The 22,668-nt window shown below is 45.5% G+C and overlaps 1 protein-coding gene across 3 annotated transcripts; it reads right to left on the reverse strand.

The window, feature by feature from the left end:
- Positions 1–1,724: 1,724 nt before the first annotated feature.
- CEBPG (CCAAT enhancer binding protein gamma) lies at positions 1,725–8,612 on the reverse strand. 3 transcript variants are annotated; one of them, XM_021536682.3, is made up of 3 exons: positions 8,505–8,602; positions 4,690–4,842; positions 1,725–3,798 (listed from the first exon to the last, which is right to left on the reverse strand). In XM_021536682.3, exon 3 carries the CDS (start codon positions 3,686–3,688, stop codon positions 3,236–3,238), a length of 453 nt encoding a protein of 150 aa, XP_021392357.1. In that variant the 5' UTR covers positions 3,689–3,798; positions 4,690–4,842; positions 8,505–8,602; the 3' UTR covers positions 1,725–3,235. The 3 variants fall into 3 exon arrangements, with proteins under 3 accessions (XP_021392357.1, XP_077642389.1, XP_077642390.1); XM_077786263.1 differs by lacking the exon at positions 4,690–4,842 and having other exon boundaries at positions 8,505–8,612; XM_077786264.1 differs by lacking the exon at positions 8,505–8,602 and having other exon boundaries at positions 4,690–8,092.
- Between the last annotated feature and the right edge of the window lie 14,056 nt (positions 8,613–22,668).

The raw sequence follows: 22,668 nt of genomic DNA on the forward strand, positions 1-22,668 counted from the left end.
CTGCACAGAGCCACTGCTCCTCCCGGGCCTTGTCCTGCTGCCAGCTGGGGACAAGGATCATTGTCCCAGTGCCAGTCAAGGACAGGGATCCTTGTTCCAGTACCAGCCCAGGGCAGGGAGCCTTGTCCTGGTGCCACCAAGGTCAAGGATCATTGTCCTGGTGTCCCCAAGGCCAGGGATCCTTGTCCCAGTATCCCCAAGGCCAGGGATCGCTGTCCCGCTGTCCCCAAGGCCAGGTTGGCTTGGCAGTCTCGCTGTCCCCAAGGCCAAGGATCACTGTCCCCATGCCAGGGTGGCTGTCCCCAAGGCCAGGGTGGCTGTCCCCAAGGCTGGGGTGGCTGTCCCCGTGCCAGGGTGGCTGTCCTCAAGGCCAGGGATCGCTGTCCCCAAGGCCGGGGTGGCTGTCCCCAAGGCCAGGGATCGCTGTCCCCTGTGCTGGGGTGGCTGTCCCTGTGCTGGGGTGGCTGTCCCCGTGCCGGGGTGGCTGTCCCCAAGGCCAGGGATCGCTGTCCCCTGTGCTGGGGTGGCTGTCCCTGTGCTGGGGTGGCTGTCCCCGTGCCGGGGTGGCTGTCCCCAAGGCCAGGGATCGCTGTCCCCTGTGCTGGGGTGGCTGTCCCCAAGGCCAGGGATGGCTGTCCCCGTGCCGGGGTGGCTGTCCCCAAGGCCAGGGATCGCTGTCCCCTGTGCTGGGGTGGCTGTCCCTGTGCTGGGGTGGCTGTCCCTGTGCCAGAGCTGTCCCTGTGCTGGGGTGGCTGTCCCTGTGCTGGGGTGGCTGTCCCCGTGCCGGGGCTGTCCCCTGGGCTGTCCCCTGTGGCCCGGCAGTGGGGACAAGTCCCAGGTGCCAAGCAGAGGCTGCGGCCGCCTTGGGTCACTCCTGGCCCTGGCCCTGAGCCCCTTGGGCCATGGCCTCTGCCACAGCTGCTGGCACTGGGGGTGTTGCTGGCACTGATTTTCTCATCTGGTTGCTGTTAAATTGTAAATTGTTCCAGTAACAGTAAATTGTTATCTCAACCCCTAATCTGCATTTCATCTCTCTCACCTGAGGGGGTTGGGTGTGGCTGCGTGGGGTTTATTTTCATTTGGGCTTAAACCACAGCATCAGTAAAAAAAAAAACAACAGTGCAGAGGCTGATAAACCAGAAATTTCATTTTCCAAACAAATTACTTTCATAACTCAGTGGTTTTAAACATGAAGGAAAGGTGATCAGAGCTGTCAAGAGCAACAGGTGGAAAAGTCACCTGGAGAGGATCGCCCTCGCTCACAGGAGATCTCAGAAATCATTTCCACCAAAATCACAAGCAAAGCCAGGATTTGCAGCCCCTGTTCAAACTGGTGGAGGAAGGCCCCAGTCCCAGTGCACGGGTCAGATAAGCAGGGAAGAGATCAGTGCTGGCCTTTCCACCAGGGGACCTGCAGTTAACGAAGGAGATGCCTTCAGGTCATCTTTGTCCTTGCAATTTTTGGTGTTCTGCTTCTCTTCCCCTGTGCCCACCCCACCCATCTAAATGCAATATATTTTCAGTTTTAAATTTTTTTTTTTTGCCTTCTTTGTTAAATCAGACATTTAGAAAAAACTGTAGTGAGTTTCTGATTGCTTCCATGGAGCAGAAACCTGAGTGAAAGAGGGGAACACAGACTACTGCACTGATGTCTCCAAGACAGTTGTGTGACTTGGGCAATTCTGCACTTGAGGGGAATAGAAAAGGGATGGGGAAAATGAGGCTACTACAAGCAAAACATTTTTATTAGCTTCTGGTATTTCAACCCTACCAACTTCAGATGCAGTTAGAATGAAAAGAAACATATTAAAAAGTCTAACATAATCCAAAACAATCCATAAAAGTTTTCCACATGTATTAAAAGTTTAAATTCAAAAAAGAACTTTTCAAGGTTTCATTCTCTAACAATATCTTCATAGAGATAACATCCAAGTTTTTTTCCTAAGTGCTGATACAAAGCAAATAAGCATCCTCCAAATTAATCTATGGACAAAGGTAGTGGAAGAGGGAAATTAATACAGTGTAGTAATCTACAAGACAGACACACAGGTTAAATGTAAAATAACCATACCATCAATGAAATATTTAAAAATTAAAATAAATTAAAGTTACATCAAAGTTCCTGCTTTACTTTGTTTAAATCCTCAGTATAGCACATAGCACTGTATTATGGAACATGGCAAAGACTAAGCAGTAGCAATAAAATGGTTGCTACAGAAAAACTTCTATGGAAATAAAACAAGACTAAAGATATTCCTTCACACAGATGTATGATGGCTGTAGAAATTTCATCTAATCAGTTACTAGGGCCATTTATTTTTAAAATCACTGTAAATTTCTATAAGATTAACGTCAGCCAGTAGTGATCCATACATCCCAGCTGAACACCTGCTGTCCTGCCCCTTCCATTGCTAAGCCAAGCTGCACTTTTCGTTCTCTCCAATACATCTCCCTCCCAGCAAGAACGCAATTTTGCAGGGCACAGTTTTTTGGTAGCATTTTGAAATTTTCTGAAAACAAACTTGTTCTCATAAGGCCCCAGTCACTATGTGAGCAGTATGAAATACAAGCTTAAATAGAAGGCTTTGTCAGTGTGCTGCTTTGCCTCTTGTACAGGATGCTTCATGTGCCATTTGGAGGCCAACTGCCTGGATATGTTGTCGGAGCACATTGTTGTTTTTCTGGTGAACACTGGTAAGCATCCCAGCTCATTATCACTACAACCTCCCCATCAACTGTAACTGGACAGGAGGGACCTATGTGGTGCTTCAAAGGACTTCAATTCTACAGATTTAAAGTACAAAGCAAAAATTCTCCACAGTCTTTGCAGTTTGTAATATGTAATGGAGAAAAACAGAGGGCTAAAATATGTTAACAGGTATTTAAAGATGTTCTATCCAATTACAAGCTTCTGATATTACAGTGAGCCATCCTGCTGGATTCCTCCCATTATGTGACTCTAAAATGGTAACTAAATATTCCAGTGAAAACGTTATCTCCTAAATATTACATTCCTTGTTGGCTAGGAGTTCAGATCTGCATAAATCTTTGAGGAGAAAAATATTTAAAACACCCTAACCAGTTTCTGGTTTAATTGTTACAAATCTTCAGTGTTAAATTTACAAGAAGAAAATCTCCACAAAACAATGATTAAAGGTACAGTTTTTGCTGGGTTACTGCATGGGCACTGCAGACAAGCTGCAGCTCAAAAGTTTTTTCATAAGGTCGCAGGTGTCTACTGTCCACTGTTCTCTGGATTTGTTGTGGTGGTCTCAGTGCCAACAGGTTGCACATTATCTGCAAAATTGTGGGCATGCTCAAGGAACAAGTCTTTCAGTACGCTCAGCTCCTTGGTCAGGAGTTTAATTTTTGCCTCTAAACGTTCATTTTCTTCTTTAAGCTGGTTGACCCTTTGCAGTGTGTCCTGTGCCTTCTGCTTGCTCTTTAAGCGGCTCTTTTTCACTGCCATGTTGTTCCTCTCTCTGCGCTGACGGTACTCATCACTGTTTCTATCCACAAAGGAACTCTTCTTTCCCTGTTTGCTCGGAGGCACAGCTTTGCCTCCACCACCAGGACTAACTGGCACCAGCTGGGGAACCTGCTGCAGGCCACTGGAGTGTGCTTGAGTGTGAATCACACTTACTCCGCTCGCATCTGTGGTGGTGTTCTGTTGGGATGTCTTGCTCATTTGTGCAGGCTGTTCTTGGACACAACAGAATATATCAGGAGACTGAAAACTCTTGGCTTTCTAGAAGGTGATTCCAACAGATCTTCACATGGATGAAGAGCAAGTTGAACCTAGTAGGGGGAAAAAAGAAGCTATTAAAGATGTTGGTTTCAGATACAATCTTATACATCACTGGCTTTAGCATAAAGTACTGATGGCACATCTGGCAGTAATACATCATAACTGTGCTGGAAGTGGACAAGCTGCCAACTACATTTCTGAAGTCTCAAACATATTTGGATTGGATGGGACTATTACTGGGTCATCTAGTCAAGCTGTTTGAATTGTTCACTGGCTTCACTCAGTTATTCCAAAGCCATCCCTGATGGATGGGTGTCTAGCCTAGCCTCAAATATCTCCAGTTTCACAACCTCTGTCTTGGCAACATGTTCCACTGTCTAACTTTTCCTCCAGTTATACAATTTTCTTAAGTTTTCAGACTGGAGTTTTCCTTCTGTGGCTTAAACCTATTAACAGCCTGACTCTTGACCAACAGGGGTATTTGATCCTTGTCCTCTTCGGACCACATCTCTGGGTGTATCTGCAGACAAATTCCTCCCTGATCTCTTTTCTCTGGAGCAAGGGTGCTCAGTCTGTCCACCTTTTCTCAACCATCTTACAGCACTTGTTTTGCAGATGATGTTCAAAATGATGGCTGTCCTAAGGTCTACTAGTACTGAGTGGAAAAATAAATCTATGAAAAAAGCGCATTGCAAAGGTTCTGGGTGACATTCTACCACAAGCAGCATGCTGAGCCTGAACAGTATGAATCAAGCAGGTGGGAAAGGAGCACAGGGTGATTGCAGTGTAGATCACTACACTCCAACAGAGGACTGTCACCCATCAAAAGACAGCAACCACAGCTGACTCATCCACAAAGAAGGTCACCTGCATGGTTGGTGCACTGGTCATTGCTCTCCTCTCCAGCACACCCAATCCTGATGAGCAAGACATCCTCTCACCTGACTCACGTTCTGCCGCTGCTCAGGTCAGCCTGCTCCTGGCCCTACTGGTGGCACAAGGAGGATTCCACCACAGCTGCAAGGACATGGCCCTGGCAAGGCTAACAGCTGGTCCCCTTCTCTTCTCATCTCACAGGATGACTTCCTATATGCCTGGGAGAGAAGAGGGGAAGGACAACAGGATGGTCCTAAGCTCCTGAAACACCTACCTATGGCTCCAATGAAAAATACTCAGTGATCAGTCAAATCAGTGTGGATTTGTCATGTTGAAGAAAAGCATTTAACTGGCACTAATCAATCCTATTCCAATGTCAGACTGTGCAGCAGCTGTGCAGCCCAGCACTGTCACACACATGCAGTATCACAGGACCAGTGTGTGACACATCCTCCAGAGGGCTGAGAAAAGCAAGCAGCTGCAGCAGCAGGGCAGTGCTGCCCGCCAGGATGGGCAGTGTCAGGAACACCTGAGAGCTGCAGCAGTGCAGGGCAGTGCTGCCTGCCAGGATGGGCAGTTTCCAGCCCAGGAACACCTCTTGCATCCATAACAGCAGATGGATGGCTGATGGCTGGAGGGATGTGTGAGAGGTCTGTAGTGAGCTCCTGTGTGTCATTGATCCTTCTAAACTCACAGGTTCATGTGTACTGTTCCTGATTGTTTTTCTCAGCAGTCTGAGTTGTTTTAATTTTGGATGGGCTATCATTAAAATGTTAAAATTCAACTGTGTAGATCAATGGCATATTTTCTTTCATGTTGAAGGAGCCACAATGAGATGCAGCTGATGCAGAGTGTGGTTCAATAACATTCATGGAAAAGCCCACTAAATTTGGCTTGAATGTTACTCAAAATTAATATTCTCTGTCACCAAGAGGTCTTCCCACTTGTGAAGATATATGAGTATACCCACACCCTTCTTATAAAGAAATATTTTCATTTTCCCATTTCAGGGCAGAATGAGACCATCAACAACCACTTTTTGACATCTGTGGAGCTGAATCTAAATACATAGTGTCTAACACCTTAGTGTTAATATTTTCCCAATTTTAACTCATAAAGCAACTTTTGTAAACCATGTTTCATTCTCAGATCCCGACCTAACAAGCAGTTAGGTTGGGCAGTTGAACTGAATACCCAGCTAACAAGGTGTTCCTGTGCCCCAACACCAGACTGGCAGGGCCGGTTGTAGTAGCTGTGCATGTGTAATTGCACAGACATTTTTAGTCAAGGTGTAAGTGTATGCACTGGCCTTGTCTGTATTTTAAAATAGAGGATTTCTGCAGCCCTCAAAACATACACAGTTCCCTTAGGTTGTGTCTGACAAGTACATTTTGGACACCTTTTCCAAATCAAACAGAATGCTCTGTTGTCCCCTCTGCTTCAACACATTTCACTGCTTGCAAAGTTCACCTGCACAGGCCAGTTATGTAACCCACACCATTTTCACAATCTGATTTTTGTGCCCCATGAGCTACTACAGAGAAAACAGTGGGTCCTGCCTTCAAAGGAATGCCACCTGACATGTAACAAGTTTCTTCATATCACCAGATTCCATGTGCTACTTCTCTCTATGCTATCAAAACTATTTAATACTGCTTTAACACTTCTTTCCTATCTCTATCAGATTTCAATGAAAAAAAAAACAATTTGTCCCATTAAACCTAATATTAATGGAGTATTTTAGTTGGGCAGTACATGGATATAAGCAGAGAAGATAATGAGTGTCACACCTCTCAAGCAAGAATTCCAGCCCTGCCTTGCTAGAACAGACCTCCCTCAGCTCCTTCCCACTGGAATTGATTTGATTTTTATTAAATTGCTATTTCTTGAGTGAGACAGGCTCTTATCTGGCCTGATGACCAGACCCCTTAAGTGGGACAGGTGACACCTGGATTCCTGTCCCACTCCAAAGAATAAAGTAGCACTAACTGTACTGCACCATGGAGCTACAGAGCGCCAACAACTGAGGCTTGGAACTCCTTTTTGCCTGGTGATTTGGAGGCTGGATGCCCATCACCAATTGTCAGAAAGCTACCCCAGGTAGCAACAGGTGCTACGGGCATCCTTCAGCAGAGACTGCAAGGAGATTTAAAGGCAGCAGGTGTGAGACACACAGAGGGGACTCTCAAGAAGGGTGAGGACATTGGGAGAGGCCCTGAAGCTGGGGAGGCACACAGGGCTCCAGTCCCAGCCCGTGCACCACCCCACGCCTCTGCACACAGGTTGCTGTCCTGTGGCTGCTCTGCACACAGGTTGCTGTCCTGTGGCTGTGTGCCAGCCCCAGCACAGCAGGAGACAACTCCTCAGAGAGCCAGCCCAGCTTCCCAGCATCTTGTTCCCATAAAGCTGCTCATGAGCTTCAGCGCAGTGACAGCCCTAGGCTGGTTCCACCCAACACATGGTACTGTTTCCAGTGGCCAGTTAGAACTGCCTGGTTCTCTCCTTGGGCCACCAACTGGCCACCCAGGAAACCAGCTGGCCACCCACTACAGCATAATAGCTGGTAACTCAAGAGGTGTCTTCTCAGGCAGAAAGATGTTTCTTACTGTCTCACACTACTCCTCAGGGACCAATGAAGCAATGAAGGCCTTCACTTGCTTTCACACATACAGAAATAAAGACATTTAACTTCCAAATGTTTGCTTCTGTTTTGTCAATCAAATCAGTATTGTTTTTTAACTTGGTAGCAAAAAATACAAAGTGTTTCTGCTCCATTCTCGAGGTGTGACTGTGGCGATTCCAATCATTAGTCAGAATAACTATATTGCACAAATTCACAAAGCTGTCTTGTCAAATGCAGAATCGATGCCAATCTGAACAGCAATAGGTGGCCTCTCTTCCTTTAGACTTCACTAGGAATACCCTGATAGGATCCAAGTCTAGATTCCAATGACCCTGTACTAACCCCAAGCACACATTTGCTGAACAATGGGAGGGCCGACTCCTGCACGGCTCACACTCACAGGTTTGCAGGAGCTGATGCTCTCACACACTCAAGGCTGGGCAACAATGCTTTCGACACTAGGTAGCTCAATCCCATCATTTCTTGCCATAGCTGACAACATCACTTTTACACATTTATTTCAGTCTCTATTTTTAATACACATCTTAAAAATCAAATACACTCTGAAGTCCTTCACAGACTGTAACGGAACACATAAACATGAACTTTAAGATGACAGAACCCCAAACACTGGGAGGCAAGGAGGTATCAAAAGACTGTCTTTCGAATATGAAACGGCAGCTGTGATTTCTAAGGACAAACCAACTCCTCAAATTCCGAAGTTCTGCCAGTCATAAGCTTGTACTTCGCGAATGAGCTCTGCACGGCAGCGTTACGGAGCCGCCACTCTTCCTGCCGCATGTCAGCGCCACCGCGGCGCTCGCTGCCGGCCCAAGCCCCGGTGTGAAACTCGCCTCCGGGGCTCCGGGAATTCGCGGACCCCGCCGCACCTGCCCGGGCTCCCCGGCCGGGCGCGCTCCGCCCCGCCGCCCGGCGCCCCGGAGCCGCCCCGCCGCGGCCTCGCTCCCCCCGCCCCGGGCCGGGAGCGACCGCGGGCACCGGGACCGGCCCGGCCCTCCCCGGCGGGCCCATGGCGCCGCCGCCGCCCTCCTCGGGCCGCCCGCCCGCCGAGGCCGCGCTGCTCCTCCCCCGTCCGAGCGGGCGCGGGGGTGCCCGGCGCTGCCAAGCCGTGACTTCACCGGGGGAGGGGAGGGGAGGGCGCCGGGGCCGCCCGCCGATTGCATCACGCGCTGCGAGCGGGCCCGGCGGGCGGGGGCGGCCGCGGCCCCGGCCCCGGCGCGCGCCCCCCGCGCTTACCTGAGCGGCGCGAGCGGCGGGAGGGGCCGGGCGGGCCGCGCTCGGTACCGTGCGCGCGGCGAGCGCCGATTGCGACACCGCGCGCGGCCCCGCCCCGGGTGATGCAACCGCCGCGCGGGCGGCAGCGCGCGCGGCCAACCCGCGCCCGCGCGGGGCGGGGCCGCGCGCCAGGGGCTCGCGTGGGAGGGGCGCGCGCGCCACGGGCTCCGCGCCGGCCCTGAGGGAGCCCGGCCCGGCCTGAGGGAGCCCGGCCCGAGCGAGCCCGGCCCGGCCTGAGGGAGCTCCGTCACAGCCTGAGGGAGCCCGGCCCGGCCTGAGGGAGCCCGGCCCCGGCCTGAGGGAGCCCGGCCCGGCCTGAGGGAGCTCCGTCACAGCCTGAGGGAGCCCGGCCCGGCCTGAGGGAGCCCGGCCCGGCCTGAGGGAGCCCGGCCCGGCCTGAGGGAGCCCAGCCTGAGGGAGCCCGGCCCGGCCTGAGGGAGCTCCGTCACAGCCTGAGGGAGCCCGGCCCGGCCTGAGGGAGCCCGGCCCGGCCTGAGCCCGGCCCGGGCCTGAGGGAGCCCGGCCTGAGGGAGCCCGGCCTGAGCCCGGCCCCGGCCTGAGGGAGCCCGGCCCCGGCCTGAGGGAGCCCGGCCCCGGCCTGAGGGAGCCCGGCCCGGCCTGAGGGAGCCCGGCCCCGGCCTGAAGGAGCCCGGCCCGGCCTGAGCCCGGCTCGGCCTGGGCCCAGCCTGAGCCCGGCCCGGCCTGAGCCCGGCCCCGGCCTGAGGGAGCCCGGCCCGGCCTGAGGGAGCCCGGCCCCGGCCTGAGGGAGCCCGGCCCGGCCTGAGCCCGGCTCGGCCTGAGGGAGCTCCGTCACGGCCGGACGAGCCCGGCTCGGCCTGAGGGAGCCCGGGCCCGGCCTGAGGGAGCCCGGCTCGGCCTGAGGGAGCCCGGGCCCGGCCTGAGGGAGCCCGGCCCGGCCGGAGGGAGCCCGGCCCGGCCGGAGGGAGCCCGGCCCGGCCTGAGCCCGGCCCGGCCTGAGGGAGCTCCGTCATAGCCTGAGGGAGCCCGGCCCCGGCCTGAGCCCGGCCCCGGCCTGAGGGAGCCCGGCTCGGCCTGAGGGAGCCCGGCCCGGCCTGAGCCCGGCCCGGCCTGAGGGAGCTCCGTCACGGCCTGAGCCCGGCCCCGGCCGCCCGCAGGGTCTGTGTCCCTGCGCTGCCGCCGCCGCGCTGAAGGAGAAGGCGCTGGCGGCCCCACCGTGTCGCTGCCCGGCTGTGCCCCCGAGCCGCCCGCCCCTCTCCGACGGGGCCCGGCCGAGAGGCGCCGCGCCCGGCCCGGAGGCTGGCGGGGGGCGAGGGCCTGCCGGTACTTCGGGAGGGGCAGAAGCCCAAACCGCGTTTCGCGGCCGAGTCCTGCAGGGGCAGAGCGGGCAGCTCCCCCGGGCCCGGCGGGCGGGGCGGCGCAGCCTCGGTGTGCCCGGGCCGGGCGGTGTCCGGGGCGTACCTGGCACAGCTCCTGCGTTCGATCCTCGTGTGCGCCCCTCCGGGACGGGCTGGACTCCATGAGCCCCGTGGGTCTCTTGCAGCGCAGAACGTTCTGTGATTCTGGTGAACTTGGTCAGTGCCCCACGGGCATCGAAGTTGATAGTGCTGTGTTTCTGTACCGATTGGTATCTTCTAATTGTTCCCAGGCTGTTAATTAACACCTGGCAGTGTATTCCCATCGCGGTTCTAGCTGCCGTGTGGTTTGCTTCCGTAGATCCTTGTGAGATCAAGGGGAAGGAATGCTAAAGGCATCTCAAAAAAAGTATCAACAGTTCTCTTAAGAACAGAAATTACGGCAAATTTCTAGATTTCATAGATTCACAATTTATTTTTATTTTCTAACTTACTATTAGAAAATAAATCCTAAATGCTGGCAGACTAGGAAACATCTGGATCATGGAGTTAAATGTCAAAGGAAGATTTTGCACCATTTCACTGGTATGTTTGTTGTAATAAAATACATCACTTTTTGTGGAGAAAAGTTTTTTTGCCCTTAATATTTTCCAGACACTTTAGTTTACATAACTTTTGTTCTGCCCAAACAAGCATTTACGATACATATACACACATGCTCACATCTCAAACTGTGTGGGAGCAAGGTGTGTTTGCAGCTCCCTGAGTGGGAAATGTACAATACACAGGTGTGTGTGTGTTTGCAGTGGGCAGGTCTGAAAATCATCTATTTATAAGGTAGGCAAGTTTGGAACAAGTTCAAGTGTGCAGGCAGTTCCAATACAGTTGGAAAAGTGAGATGTTTTTAATGTAGAGGAAAAAAGAAATTAAGGATGAATGCTACTCTGGTTTAGCACACAGACCTGCTTGAAAATGTTTTATGTCTGCAAAAGACTTGCGAAGAATTAGATTTGTAAATACAGTTGCAGACCTCAGTCATGTAGATACAATTATTTATACTTACCGTTTTTATGGCTGTCTGATGTTGTGGAAGGGGTTTGTTTCTGTAAAGGACCTTGGAAAATAAACCATATTTGCAGAAAAATTCTGAGGGTTAGTCTGGGCAAACAGTTTTACTCGGCTCATTTACCACAAAGATACTTTTCCTTGTCAGTCATCAAGTATTTGCTTGAACTCCTCTAATGTTTTTCTGTTTCTTAATTAAAATGGTTACATTTTCTGTGACAATGATTCATACATCTATAGCTAGAGTGAAATTCCAGGTAAGCTTTAAACATCCTTTGTTCACAATAGTTAAGTGTGTGTGCTTTTAGTATGCTTTCGTAGGATTTTAGAGCACTTTATGACCATTCATTCATTAATCCTCATCAAAGATAGCTGAGGAAAATAAAATGCAGGCACACTTAGTCTCACAGAGTCTGACTATTTTAAACATTAAAGCTCACACATAATTCCCTGCATGTAAGACACTCCAGTGCTTGGTTGGCATGATGTCCTGTTAAAAGAAACCATCACACAGTGTACTTCAGCTTTTGCAGGATTTAAAATAGAATATCACAGGAGCAATCTAAAAGGTAAGCATGGAAATATATGGACAGCTGGGCTGTGGCATTGAAATACACATTTACCTGCCCATGAGAGGTTGGGCCAGAGGAGCAGCCTGATCCCTGCTGGGCCAGAGCCCTTCTCACTCTGCTTCTGGGGTGTTCCTACAGCAACTGCTTACCCTATGGCTACAGATAATGCTGTAATAGTGTCTTACTTGCACATGCATTATCCAGTCTCACAATTGTTTAAAGACTTTAGTCCTGGAAGAGCATTACACCGATATTCAGTGTCTTCAAATAATCTGCAGCAATTCACATTTAGAGGCAGCAAGGCCAGTGAGGGGATGGAAACACTGGGAACAGGAGTCAGAAGGTACAAAGGGGAGAGGAGCCTGTAGGGACAAGTGTCTCTGTTCACTGCCCGTGCAGTGTGAGCCCTCAACACAAAATCATTAACGAGTTCCCTGGTGCCTTTCACTTAGAGCAAAACCTGCTTTGTTGCCCATGGAATAGTTTCTGTTGTGTCTGATTCCACTGTTCACCCGTGTTCCCTCTGTCTTCATGGGTAATTATTTCTTTGTCTTAAAAACCCTACAAACTCCTGGACTACAATGTACATGTTAAAAATATATTTATTTTCCAAAAGCATTTTCTGGGGTTTCCCTCATGGGTAGGCTTTAGCTGTATTTTTTTTTTTTTTTAATTTAGACTTGCACATTTCAGTTAAAAGTTCACTTTTCACACATCATGCTGCTGTGTACTCTTTCACTCTGGTCTAACAGTCCAAAGAAATTCTAGAGAAGAAATTACTAATTTTTAGAGAATTACTACTTTCTAGAGAAGAAATTACTAATTTCTCTCCAGTGATATAGAACACAGAAGAATAAATATGTAGTTTTACAGGTGGAAATAAACAGGCCCTTTAGGTAAAAACACATAATTCCAGGCTGTGAGGAGTACTCAGATGACTCAGATGTATTTAAGGGCAAATGCACTGATTGTACCAAAATATAACCTTTTCTTGGTAATTGCTACCTCTTTTCTTGGTAATCTCAACCTAGCTTTACTCAAAGCTGGAAAGATTCAATATGATTACATTCCTTATGATCACCAAGCAGATGGCATTCATTCAGGAATATCCCAGAAAATATAAAGTCTGTAATAGAGGTTTTCTGTAATCTTATTATTGCAAATCTCCCTTCTCTTAACAGCCCTGCATTTTGGTATTACAATGATTACTTTCTGTGTTCAGGACTGACCTGCACCAAGACCAAAATCCTGTTGTTAGAAAACTGCATTTTGCAGAGCTGAGGCTATTAAAGCTTCAGAAAGCAGAAGGACGCCGAGTTTCTTTTCTTGGGACTCTGGCTATATTTTAAAAAATTAAAGAGGAAAAGAAATATGAATAGCTCTGCCTATTTGTTTGACAGAACTTATACTTCCTAAGCACAGAGTTTGGTTTTTCACTATGATTTAATAATGTAAAAGACAGAAACTTGTCTGTTAATAGCTGATTTGTCAGAGGTAGCCTTTTTGACTGGGTGGGGGGAAAGGAAAGATTGCAGAGTGGTGGCCACTATATCAGTATCATACTGCTAATTGTAGCACTGACTCACTGCAGCCTTGGAAAGTTACAGCGCTTTTGTTCTAGCAAATACTAAGGAAAGAAAGGAACCAATCTGTTCTAATAGCAAACATCCATTTTATTGTCGCATTGCCTGGAGTTCATTTGCAGGAAAAATCGAGTGCCTTTGTTCTTTCTCTCTATGCAGCTAATAAGTTTTGTAACTAAGTATTTCCAGTTTCTAGTTCTGCATCTTCCAGAACTACTCCCCTTTATTTGCAGTTATCAAAGGTTATCTAGCCATCTAGAGTTACTTATACTGGTTTCTGAAAATCAATTAACTCAATTACATGTCCAAACTAAATGCAGTGGTTCTCACATGGAGAAGGACAAAAAAACCCGTAATAGACAGCTGTTCCCCACAACTTCAGTAGTGATACCAAAAGGAATCAGGCTAACACAGAAATCTTACAGTGTCTGAAAAAACTAATAGATCAATGAGATATATACATCATATAGTAGAAAAGTAATGCATTGGTGATTTGTATGCTTTTACCACAAACCCAAGCTGTCACTGCTATAGGCATTACATGCTGTGCTTCTCCAGCTACCACTGTTCACGGTTCCCTCTCCAGCTTTGAGGGGACTGAGAGGTTTTGTACTTCAACCTTAATCAACTGGCTTCATCTAGGCAGAGTCTGCAATAGTGGTGCCCTGAGATTTGATTTCCTAATTGCCGTATTTTTGTTTCATGCTGTTATCAGGAAGGTAATCTTTTTAATCAGAAACTGTTAGCGCACCTTCAGAATCAGCCAACTGTACAGATAAAGTTGTGCCCACTTCTGCAGGTTTCACTTTTTTGTGTGGTATTCTGGTTAGTAGGTTGGGTTCTTCAGCAGTCACATATCAGAGTCTTCTCTTTTGTAGCTACAGAATACTGTTGATTGTAATTTATATTTTAATGGAATCCTTACTCATTCTGTGCTGTCATGCTGTCAGGAATTTGTTCTTCAATCCAGGCCAGCTCAGGTTCTCCAATACCAATATTCCATTTCACCAGATGGTACTTGGACCTGAGAAATGTGCCATTACAGCCATGGCTTCTTGAGGGATTTGAAGGCAGAGGAACGTCTCGTTACCTTTGTGACAATTCTTTGCACATAAAAGTACTGTCACAAAAATATGTACTATTTCAAAATTTAACATATATCATCCCATCTCTTCACTATATTCTATTGGACTGCTTAGGAGATGACCAACATATTTTAGGTGTATAAAGATGATACATTAGAGTTCAGTAGCCACACGTCCCTTTGAAGTGAATGAAGTAGCTAATGTTACTCTCTGTGACCTTCTATGGAAATACCAGGATATGGAGTTAGAAGCTTTCTTGTAGGTATTTGAATTTAAAAATATCAAATACGTCCCTAAAGAATGGCTGGTCTGTGAGGAGGCTTCTCAGTGTGTCAACCCAAAGTGTTCAGATTTCTGGAAGATCATCTAACAGAAAGAATGAACACTATACTCCTTTACAGTTTGTTTTTTTTAAAGAGTTTTACAAACATGTGTTTGAGTGTTCTCTGGCTTTGCTCTGATGTCTAGTGATCCAATAAAAATCAGTGTAAGCCTTTGTTGTGAATTTCACTGGGGCTTGGCTTGATTTTTACTCGAGCTTCTCTAGTAATTGTACTAAACAATAAAACTGCAAGTCTTCTTGTGTCTACAGGTATCTAAAGAACGTGACAGGGATCTGTAGACTGCCACTGATTGTTTTGGGGGTTTGCTGCCATGTGTATGTAAAATGTTAGGTAAGATGAAGGCTGCATAGCTAAAGATGAGTAAAAACAAAATAGATTAATTGATTGAAAGAAAAATACTATTTATTGTATGAGTATATGTGCATATATAAAATCTGGTTCAAAAGAGACTTGTTAGAACTGAACAAGTCTGAGCGAGAATTAATGGCCCACACCTGGGAATAAGAGGTGAATTCTCAAGTATCCAGGTTTAGTAATTGCCACACCTGTCCTATATTCCCAAAAGCATAAATGAGGCCTGCAAGGATTTAGATAGCTTAGCTTCTGAATGCACCGTGCCATGGCTCTTTTCCAAGGCATCATCAGTCACCACATGAAAATCCCCACCCATAATTACTAGGGCATTATTTATCACAGGGCATACTCTAGTGAAGAACTTTACCTTATTCCTGTGATATCAAGAAGAGTGAATAGTTTTCGTCATTAATTTGATGCAAACTTCAAAATGGTTCAGAGCAGAAGCCTAAAATAAATACCCTTCCAGAAAAGCAATGAAATTGGAGAGACATAACTTTGGTTATGGTCTCATGGTTTTGTAAAGATGAGGACACAAACTGCATTCTTATAAATGGCTTTATTATTCCCTGCAACCAATGTGACCTCTAAAACACCATGAAAAGTTTAAAAAACAGCCATTTGAAAGAGAAAACTGAGAGTCTGGCACCTGGCAGAGGACAGTCCACCTGATTGTTTACTCCACCTCAATTCTGTTCATGAACATGAATAGAAAATGAATTATTTATCATTGTACAAAATATGTGGGAGGACAGTTTGAGAAAATGTATTGACAATTGCAACATGTCTGTCATTGACCTCCTGCTGCTAACACTGAGGAGAATTTTGGATGAGATAATCAGTGACTGATACTTTGGTCAGGCATGCAGACTCTATCTTTTGTCCCCAACAGAAAAGAAGGTAAGTACTGACCTCATCAGGGCCAGTCTTCCTTCCAGAATGTCAATTCTTTGCATTTGGTGAGTTAACAGTTTCTAGTTCTGATGCCTTAGGATTCAGCTGTTACATTTTTTCAGATCCTGTACTGCTTTAGTGTATAACTCTAAAACTCCATAGCCTGTCAGCTGCTGTTCTCCCATTTTATTCAAAGCAATTCCTCTCTAGGCCTGAAACTCAAGGACACCTCACTGTCTCAGCCCCCAAGAGATGTAAACAACAGTGAATTGGGGGGACAAACTTGGAGTAAATTACTTCATTATCTGAAACTGTAATTGGGGGATTAACCCCTGATATGTAAAAGGACCAAACTTATAACTGTGTGAAAAACTTGTGACCATTGTCCATCTTGGGTGTAGCCCCTTGGAGCCTTTGACTGCCCAAGGTGTGCCTAAGGGAAACATTCAATAAATACCCACTTCTCTTTTCTGAATTTTGTCTAGCCTCTGTTTTATGTAGCCACTCCAAGGCACCAGTTCTCTTGCCTCCTGAAACAGAAGTATTTTCCAAAGAAGCAGTGGGGCACAGCTTTCTGCTTAGGCTCTGCTAACCTTCAAACTTAAGGTAGGCTATCAGAAGAACAAAGCAATTGCACTTACACTTGCAGGCATCTGAATATCTCTGTCACTGTGAACTTACAAGACACAATCTGGGTTTGTATTGAATATAAACATTACAGACAAATTTGTAGAAAAAACCACTTTGTAGCATGTTCCAGAAACATCCGGTTTTCTCTACTCTCAGCAGTAATTAGATCAGACTTCCCTCTAATAGGAGAAGTTTGTGCTCCCTCCATCACTACATGTCCTTTGCATTCATCTTTGTGCACCTGTGAAATTCAACTTGGCAAATCTCTGTACAGAGGAGTCTCCTCATTCTGAGTTGTTTAGCCATCATATGGGGGTTTCATGCATCAAGCATGATTTATTTCAGAAGTTCTCCCACAATTAAGACATAATTGAAGTTATCCGGAATCCTTCCCAAAAAGAGAATTCAGGCTCAGCAATGTTACAACAACATTGATGTCAGTGATTTACAGTGGAACAACCTGTTTGCAAAAATATGGGGTAAAAGAGAGTAACAAGCAAAGGAAAAGCTGATGACAGCACAGAACACTTCAAAACACTGAACCTGCTCTCACGGACTCTCAAATGCACTGGCAACCAACCACCTGCAGCTGGCAGAGACTGAGACCTACCCTACAGGAGCACTGCTGTCCCTGAAGTCTTCTACTGCACACTCCATATTTGTTGGGCATGCACATTCTAGAGAGGACTTCACCAAGGTGCACAGAAATTGTAGAAAGTGCATAGTGAATATGGTAAAAGTCACAATCATTTGTGCAGGTTTTTGAGGCTCTCCTCCAGGGACTACAGGCTTTGCCTTCAAGTCACCTGCAGGCCTATTGTAAATGGGGTTTGGCAGTTGGAGAAAAGGACTTTGCTTACCAGGAAAAGAGATTCTTCAAGGTATGTTTGTTTATGTGTACTTTTGTATCACATCCTCTTTCTCTTCTTGTGTAAAGCCCTTTGACATTAGGGGACTCAGCAAGTGGGACAAAGGGTCTAATGCACGTGATGGTCTTTTTCCTTGCTGTGAACAAAATGAAGACATCATGAGTGCACACAGGTGTAGTGTACTCCTGGCAGGAGCATGCACATAGGCAGCCACTTCAGGAGAGCTCCAGCTTTGAGAAACTTCTGCACTGCTAGCAAGATAATGTGGGATGTTGTGCTTTAGTGGTGCCATAGCTAACTGAAAAAACTCAGTTTTTTCAGAACAAGTGCCAATGCCTTAAACACAAAATGTTTATAACAAAATATTTGTGTGAACACTGATTTAATGTAGGGGCATTTACTCAACACCAGTGTATGGCATCATCAGAGAACACTGGAGCAGTCTGAAGCAGCCTGTGTATCTTTGGCTTCCCTCCATGAAGGCTGTAGCTCTCATGGCAGCTCACATTCAGCTCTCAGACACCTCATGCTGTAGCAGCACTGGTAGCTGAGCTATGGAAACTAAAGAGCTGCATCCTTAACTTTCTTTCTGACTGTTTTTTAGTAGATTTCTGGAAAGGTTTTCAGCCCACTTAAAATGCGGGAAGTCACACATTCAGATGCTCCCCCACCAGATGGATGTGATCAAAATACGTAGATCCCAGGACACAGAGGTGTTGCTGTGCTGCAAGGGAGATTTGGCTGTGTAGCTCTGAGCCCACTGAAACTAAAAGGCAAGGGGCACTGGAGCAAAGCACCTTCCTGAAGGCTGGGTTTGCACTTAATATGTCACAAGATCAGAGTTCTTCCCACAGCATTTTCCACAGTTTGAGCATATAGCATTTCCTCTTAATAGGGACACATACATTTATATGGATTGTCTTCCATTAACACTGGCACCATTTTTTGGATATTCAGTGGAAACAGCAGCTGAACCTGCACAGATATGTACAAAGGACAACTGCAGTCAAGAGCCCCACAGTGTCTTCAACTCCATAAAAGAGATGGAAATGGGAGCCTCAGACTTTATCAGTGACATCCTGAATTGGGTAAGTGGTGTTTATATCAGTTTATTAATCAAGGAGAAAAGTAATTCCCATGTGGTCTAGACCCTACCATAGATGCAAATGATCTCTTGATGACTTAAATTAAATGTAAATGGTCAATAAACCCTGCACTTAGTCACATAAATGCTTCCATCTACTAAGCCTTTCTAACTCATCCCAGAACATTCATACTGGTGGGGAATAGCCCTTTTCTAAATGGAAAATACCCAACATAATGCCAGCTGTATTAGCTGTGGCAACTGTCAGCAGTTGTTTCTCTGACAGGGAGCAACAGGTTTCTGTGCCAAGTTACACTTTCCTGTCCTTGTCTTTTGCAGCTGAGTCTCAGATTGCAGACAACCAGCCTTCCCATGCTATGGGTTCTGTGTCACACAGCTTTTTAAATCATCATTTTCCTTTTAAAGTCATATATTTTAGTAAAATAAAAGAAAGAACTGCAGCACAACTAAAACATGTTGCATGAATTCTTTTTTAAATCATGCAACTCATGTAATTAAAAATCTGGAATTTTTGCCTGCTTTAAAGAATACAGGAGTTATTTTTCTGAAATTAAATTTTAGTTTGCCAAGTTGAATTTCACTTTATATTTACCACATTCATGTCATAAATGTGAGCAGCTTGTACTTCTCATATTCACCATTAATATAATTATATAACATTAATATAATCTTGGTGTTTGTCATGGAATGTAGGATTTATGCTTATATTACATGTAATTTGATTAATATTAGTGTTGCCCTGTTCTTTTGAGAGTTTTAAAGTTATTATACAAGTTCCTATGCCTTCTGATATTTCCATATTTCAACTGACTTTTCTCACACACTGTTCATGTAAATAATGATTGTTTCACATTTTTTTTTTGTGGATGGAGAGAATTGATGGACTGTTGGTTTGACCAGTGTGGTTGGAGAGGTGGCAGTTTCACCCTCCAATCCACTGTCACTTTTGCTATTGTATATATACTGCAGTCAGAAAATCAAGTTTGCTTTTTTTGGATTCCTTTTCTTTCCTTTTACATCTACCCTGCTTCTGTGGGTTACTTCGTGTCACAGTGTGACAAATTAGCATCTAGTATAATTGTTTAGGCTTGAAAGACTTATTCAAAGTGAATAATTTAGAGTCCAAAACCTTATTCACATTTCCTATCTTTAATTACAGCAGAAGAAAAAAAAATACTTTTTTGCTGTATGGGAGCCCATTTCATAGTTTGTTCATTTTTTACTTGAAAACACATGTAGTTTGCAAGGACTTTTTGTTTGGAATTAGAGACCTCTTAGCCCTGGGGTCTTGCTGAATGATTAGCCTTCATTATACTTAGCTCTTCTATTAAGCATGGCCAGGGAAGTCACATGGCATTGTTGATCTCTCTTATCTGAGGAGCAGTGTCTTTTCAGCATTGTTTATGAGCTTTTAGATACCCAAACCTTGCAAAAAATCTCGTACTGTCACTGGCTTTTTACTTCCTGAAATATTATTGCAAGCAAAATACTTTTATGATTCCATAAAATGAGTAAAAAATATAATGGCTTCCATCAAAAGAAATCTTCTGATTGTATTTGTATGAATTCTGATAATATTTATTTCAAACTGTTCTGTAGCTCAGATGTCAGCTGCCTTTAAACATTAAGCAGAAAGAATGGTTTATTCCAAGCATCATCATTTGAAGTAGCCAGTCCTGTTTTCCTCCAAACTTTTGAAACTTTGGATTCTAGATTTTCATCTGTCTGTAATCTTTTCAGGAAAACTCTACTGATTATTAGACTCACTTGCTTTCTGATTAAGTCTTATTTCACATAAGATTTGTTTTACCTGAACATAAGATTCCAGTTTGAACAAAAAAAAGTAAATCTGAAGGTCTTGAGGAGCTCATGTGGTGGTGAGTAAAGACTCCTTATTTCAATTAACAGGAGTGGCATGCTGAATGTTACCGTGGCAACTTGTGTTCCTGTGAGGAAGTGAAGTGTGATGTTTCTGAGAGGTCAGAAGAGGAGTTACCCAGCAGTGCCAGGTTCTTTCTCTGGGTGTTTCAGTGACCTTGGAAATCTCTGCAGGGAAGGAAGGGCCATGTCTCGTGTCACAGGAGAGCTGTGCTGCCCTGAGCTGCTGCAGGTCAGTGTGCCAAGGGGGAACCTCGGCTCCCTGCCAGCTCCAAAGGATGAGCTCCTCCTCTCTGCAGGGGCTACTCCTGGGAGAGTCAAGGAAGTTCTGATGCCACAAGTGCCACTATGATAAACTGATAACAAAACTGTGATCCTTTTCAAGCTAAGACTGCCTCTGACTTGGTTCCTCCCTCTCTGCACCTGTTGTTCCCCCATGCTGGTGGCTGGTTTGATCACGGCTTGGATTCATTGGGGATGGCACTAAGTGACTCTCAGAACTTTGCTGAGCTTCCTTCCTTCCTCACCTCCCTTTCCTCCTGCTGCCATTGACATTTTTTTATTTTAGCCAGCTCTTGCTTGGATTACTCATGCCAGTAATCCCTTGGCTAATAGTGGGATAATTAAAGAAAACTGAATTTATCTCAACAGGAGGGTCAGGTTTTAAGATCCAAGATGGCATCTGCTCTGAGCAGTAAAATTGCTTCCTCTTAATTTAGAGTCAATACTTACAGAACCTCACATTTTAAAAGACTAATCGAGTGTGTTCCCAAAACTTTCTGCCATTGAAGTTGAATGCTTTATGACATTAATAAAAAAAGGTTTACACCAAAAGAATATTATCTTCATATTTTATAATCTTAGTCCTTAATTCCATAGGTACTTTCAGCATCAAATATTTGCAGGCTGGCAATCAAAACTGGGAGGTCATGGGTTATCCCAGTGCCAGTGAATCTCACAATAGCTTCACTGGAATCTCACAATAGGAGTAGAAAAAGCCCACCAGATCCTTGAGTTCTCTGAGGGCTCTCATGCTGGAGTCTGATTTAGCAATGTCTTCATCTGTGAGACAACATGAGGCTTTCAGATCCATTTTGTACTACAGAATGTAAACTTTTATCACATTTTTACTCTTTAGCCTAATCCTGATCCTTGTAACAATCTCTCCTAAAGGGAAATAAGTTGGATGAGAGCATAGAATTTTGTCCATGTCAAGGTCTAAGTTTTATGACACAATGTGTCATGTACTAAAATACATAATAAAGAAATGCCATGGCTAAAATATGTAATTAAGAAATGGCTATTTTTATAAGTTGATCTTTCTCTTAATTTCCAGTCCCAGTGCTCTCCCTTTTCATATCTTCTTCTGTTAGTACATTCCTTGTGTAGCAAAGCATCTCTTTCTATACTTCTGGAAAATGCTTAACTTTTTTGGTATTTTTGTCATATATATTTTTTTTTTCAGAAACTCAAAAAATAATGTCTACAGTGCAAACTACCTATAAAGAGTGATGAAGCCTGAGGAATGCTGTCTCGTCTTCTTTTTGAAAGTCTTTTGAGAACAGCAAAATGTAACACCTAAGTCAGTGGCAAGATTCCTTATTACTTAAGCAGTCTTCTCAAGTAGTAGCTCAGCTTTGTAGATGTACCTTCTCGAAACCAGATTTTGGATTGACTATGGACTGCCAAAGTTATGCTTAAAATCCGCCTTTTACATTAAAAGGGCAGGTCTGAATAATGTTGCAGGATGACTACATGAGTATTTTCAAAGGATTCATGCACAGTCATATATAAGAGACAAATAAGGGTATTTTCTTTGTAATTCAGTGTTACCTCCCAGTGTTCATGTAGGTGTGCTTTGAAACCAATGTAGTTGTTGGGTCTTAGATGCCACTTTAGGTAATTCTGCAAATTGCTGTTTTATGGAGAAGCTCATTATCATAATGGACTTCGGGTATCAGAGTGAATTACTCACACAAGAGAGGAGATGCTGCTGCTCTAACGAGCAGGATTTTGGTAAATACTGATGCTAACCCAGCTGTGCAGTCCTGCTGACAAGACTATTAAGTCACTGTTATTTCAGCATCTAGTTTTAGGTACAATTTAGGACATTGAGATTTGTAAATCTGAGTTCCCTGCACAGTTCATGTAGGCACCTTGAGAGCATCTTCATTAAATGCTGGAAGTTGGTGTCATCTGAGTGGGAAAAAATTGCATAATTTTTCTGGATTTACAAGCTTTTAAATCTCTGGGTTTGGATTACCTCTTGTATAATGCCACGAAAAGTAGCTAGTCAAAGTCTAAGAGCCACAATGTTCAGAGAATATTTTGAGTACACCTCCCTAAAAGCACAGTTGGGAATTGAGTTTGGGGTAGGATACCCTTTTACTGTTCTGCTGCTTTATGTCCTGC

Source organism: Lonchura striata, chromosome 13 (assembly GCF_046129695.1).
Source record: "Lonchura striata isolate bLonStr1 chromosome 13, bLonStr1.mat, whole genome shotgun sequence".
NCBI classification, from domain to species: Eukaryota; Metazoa; Chordata; class Aves; order Passeriformes; family Estrildidae; genus Lonchura; species Lonchura striata.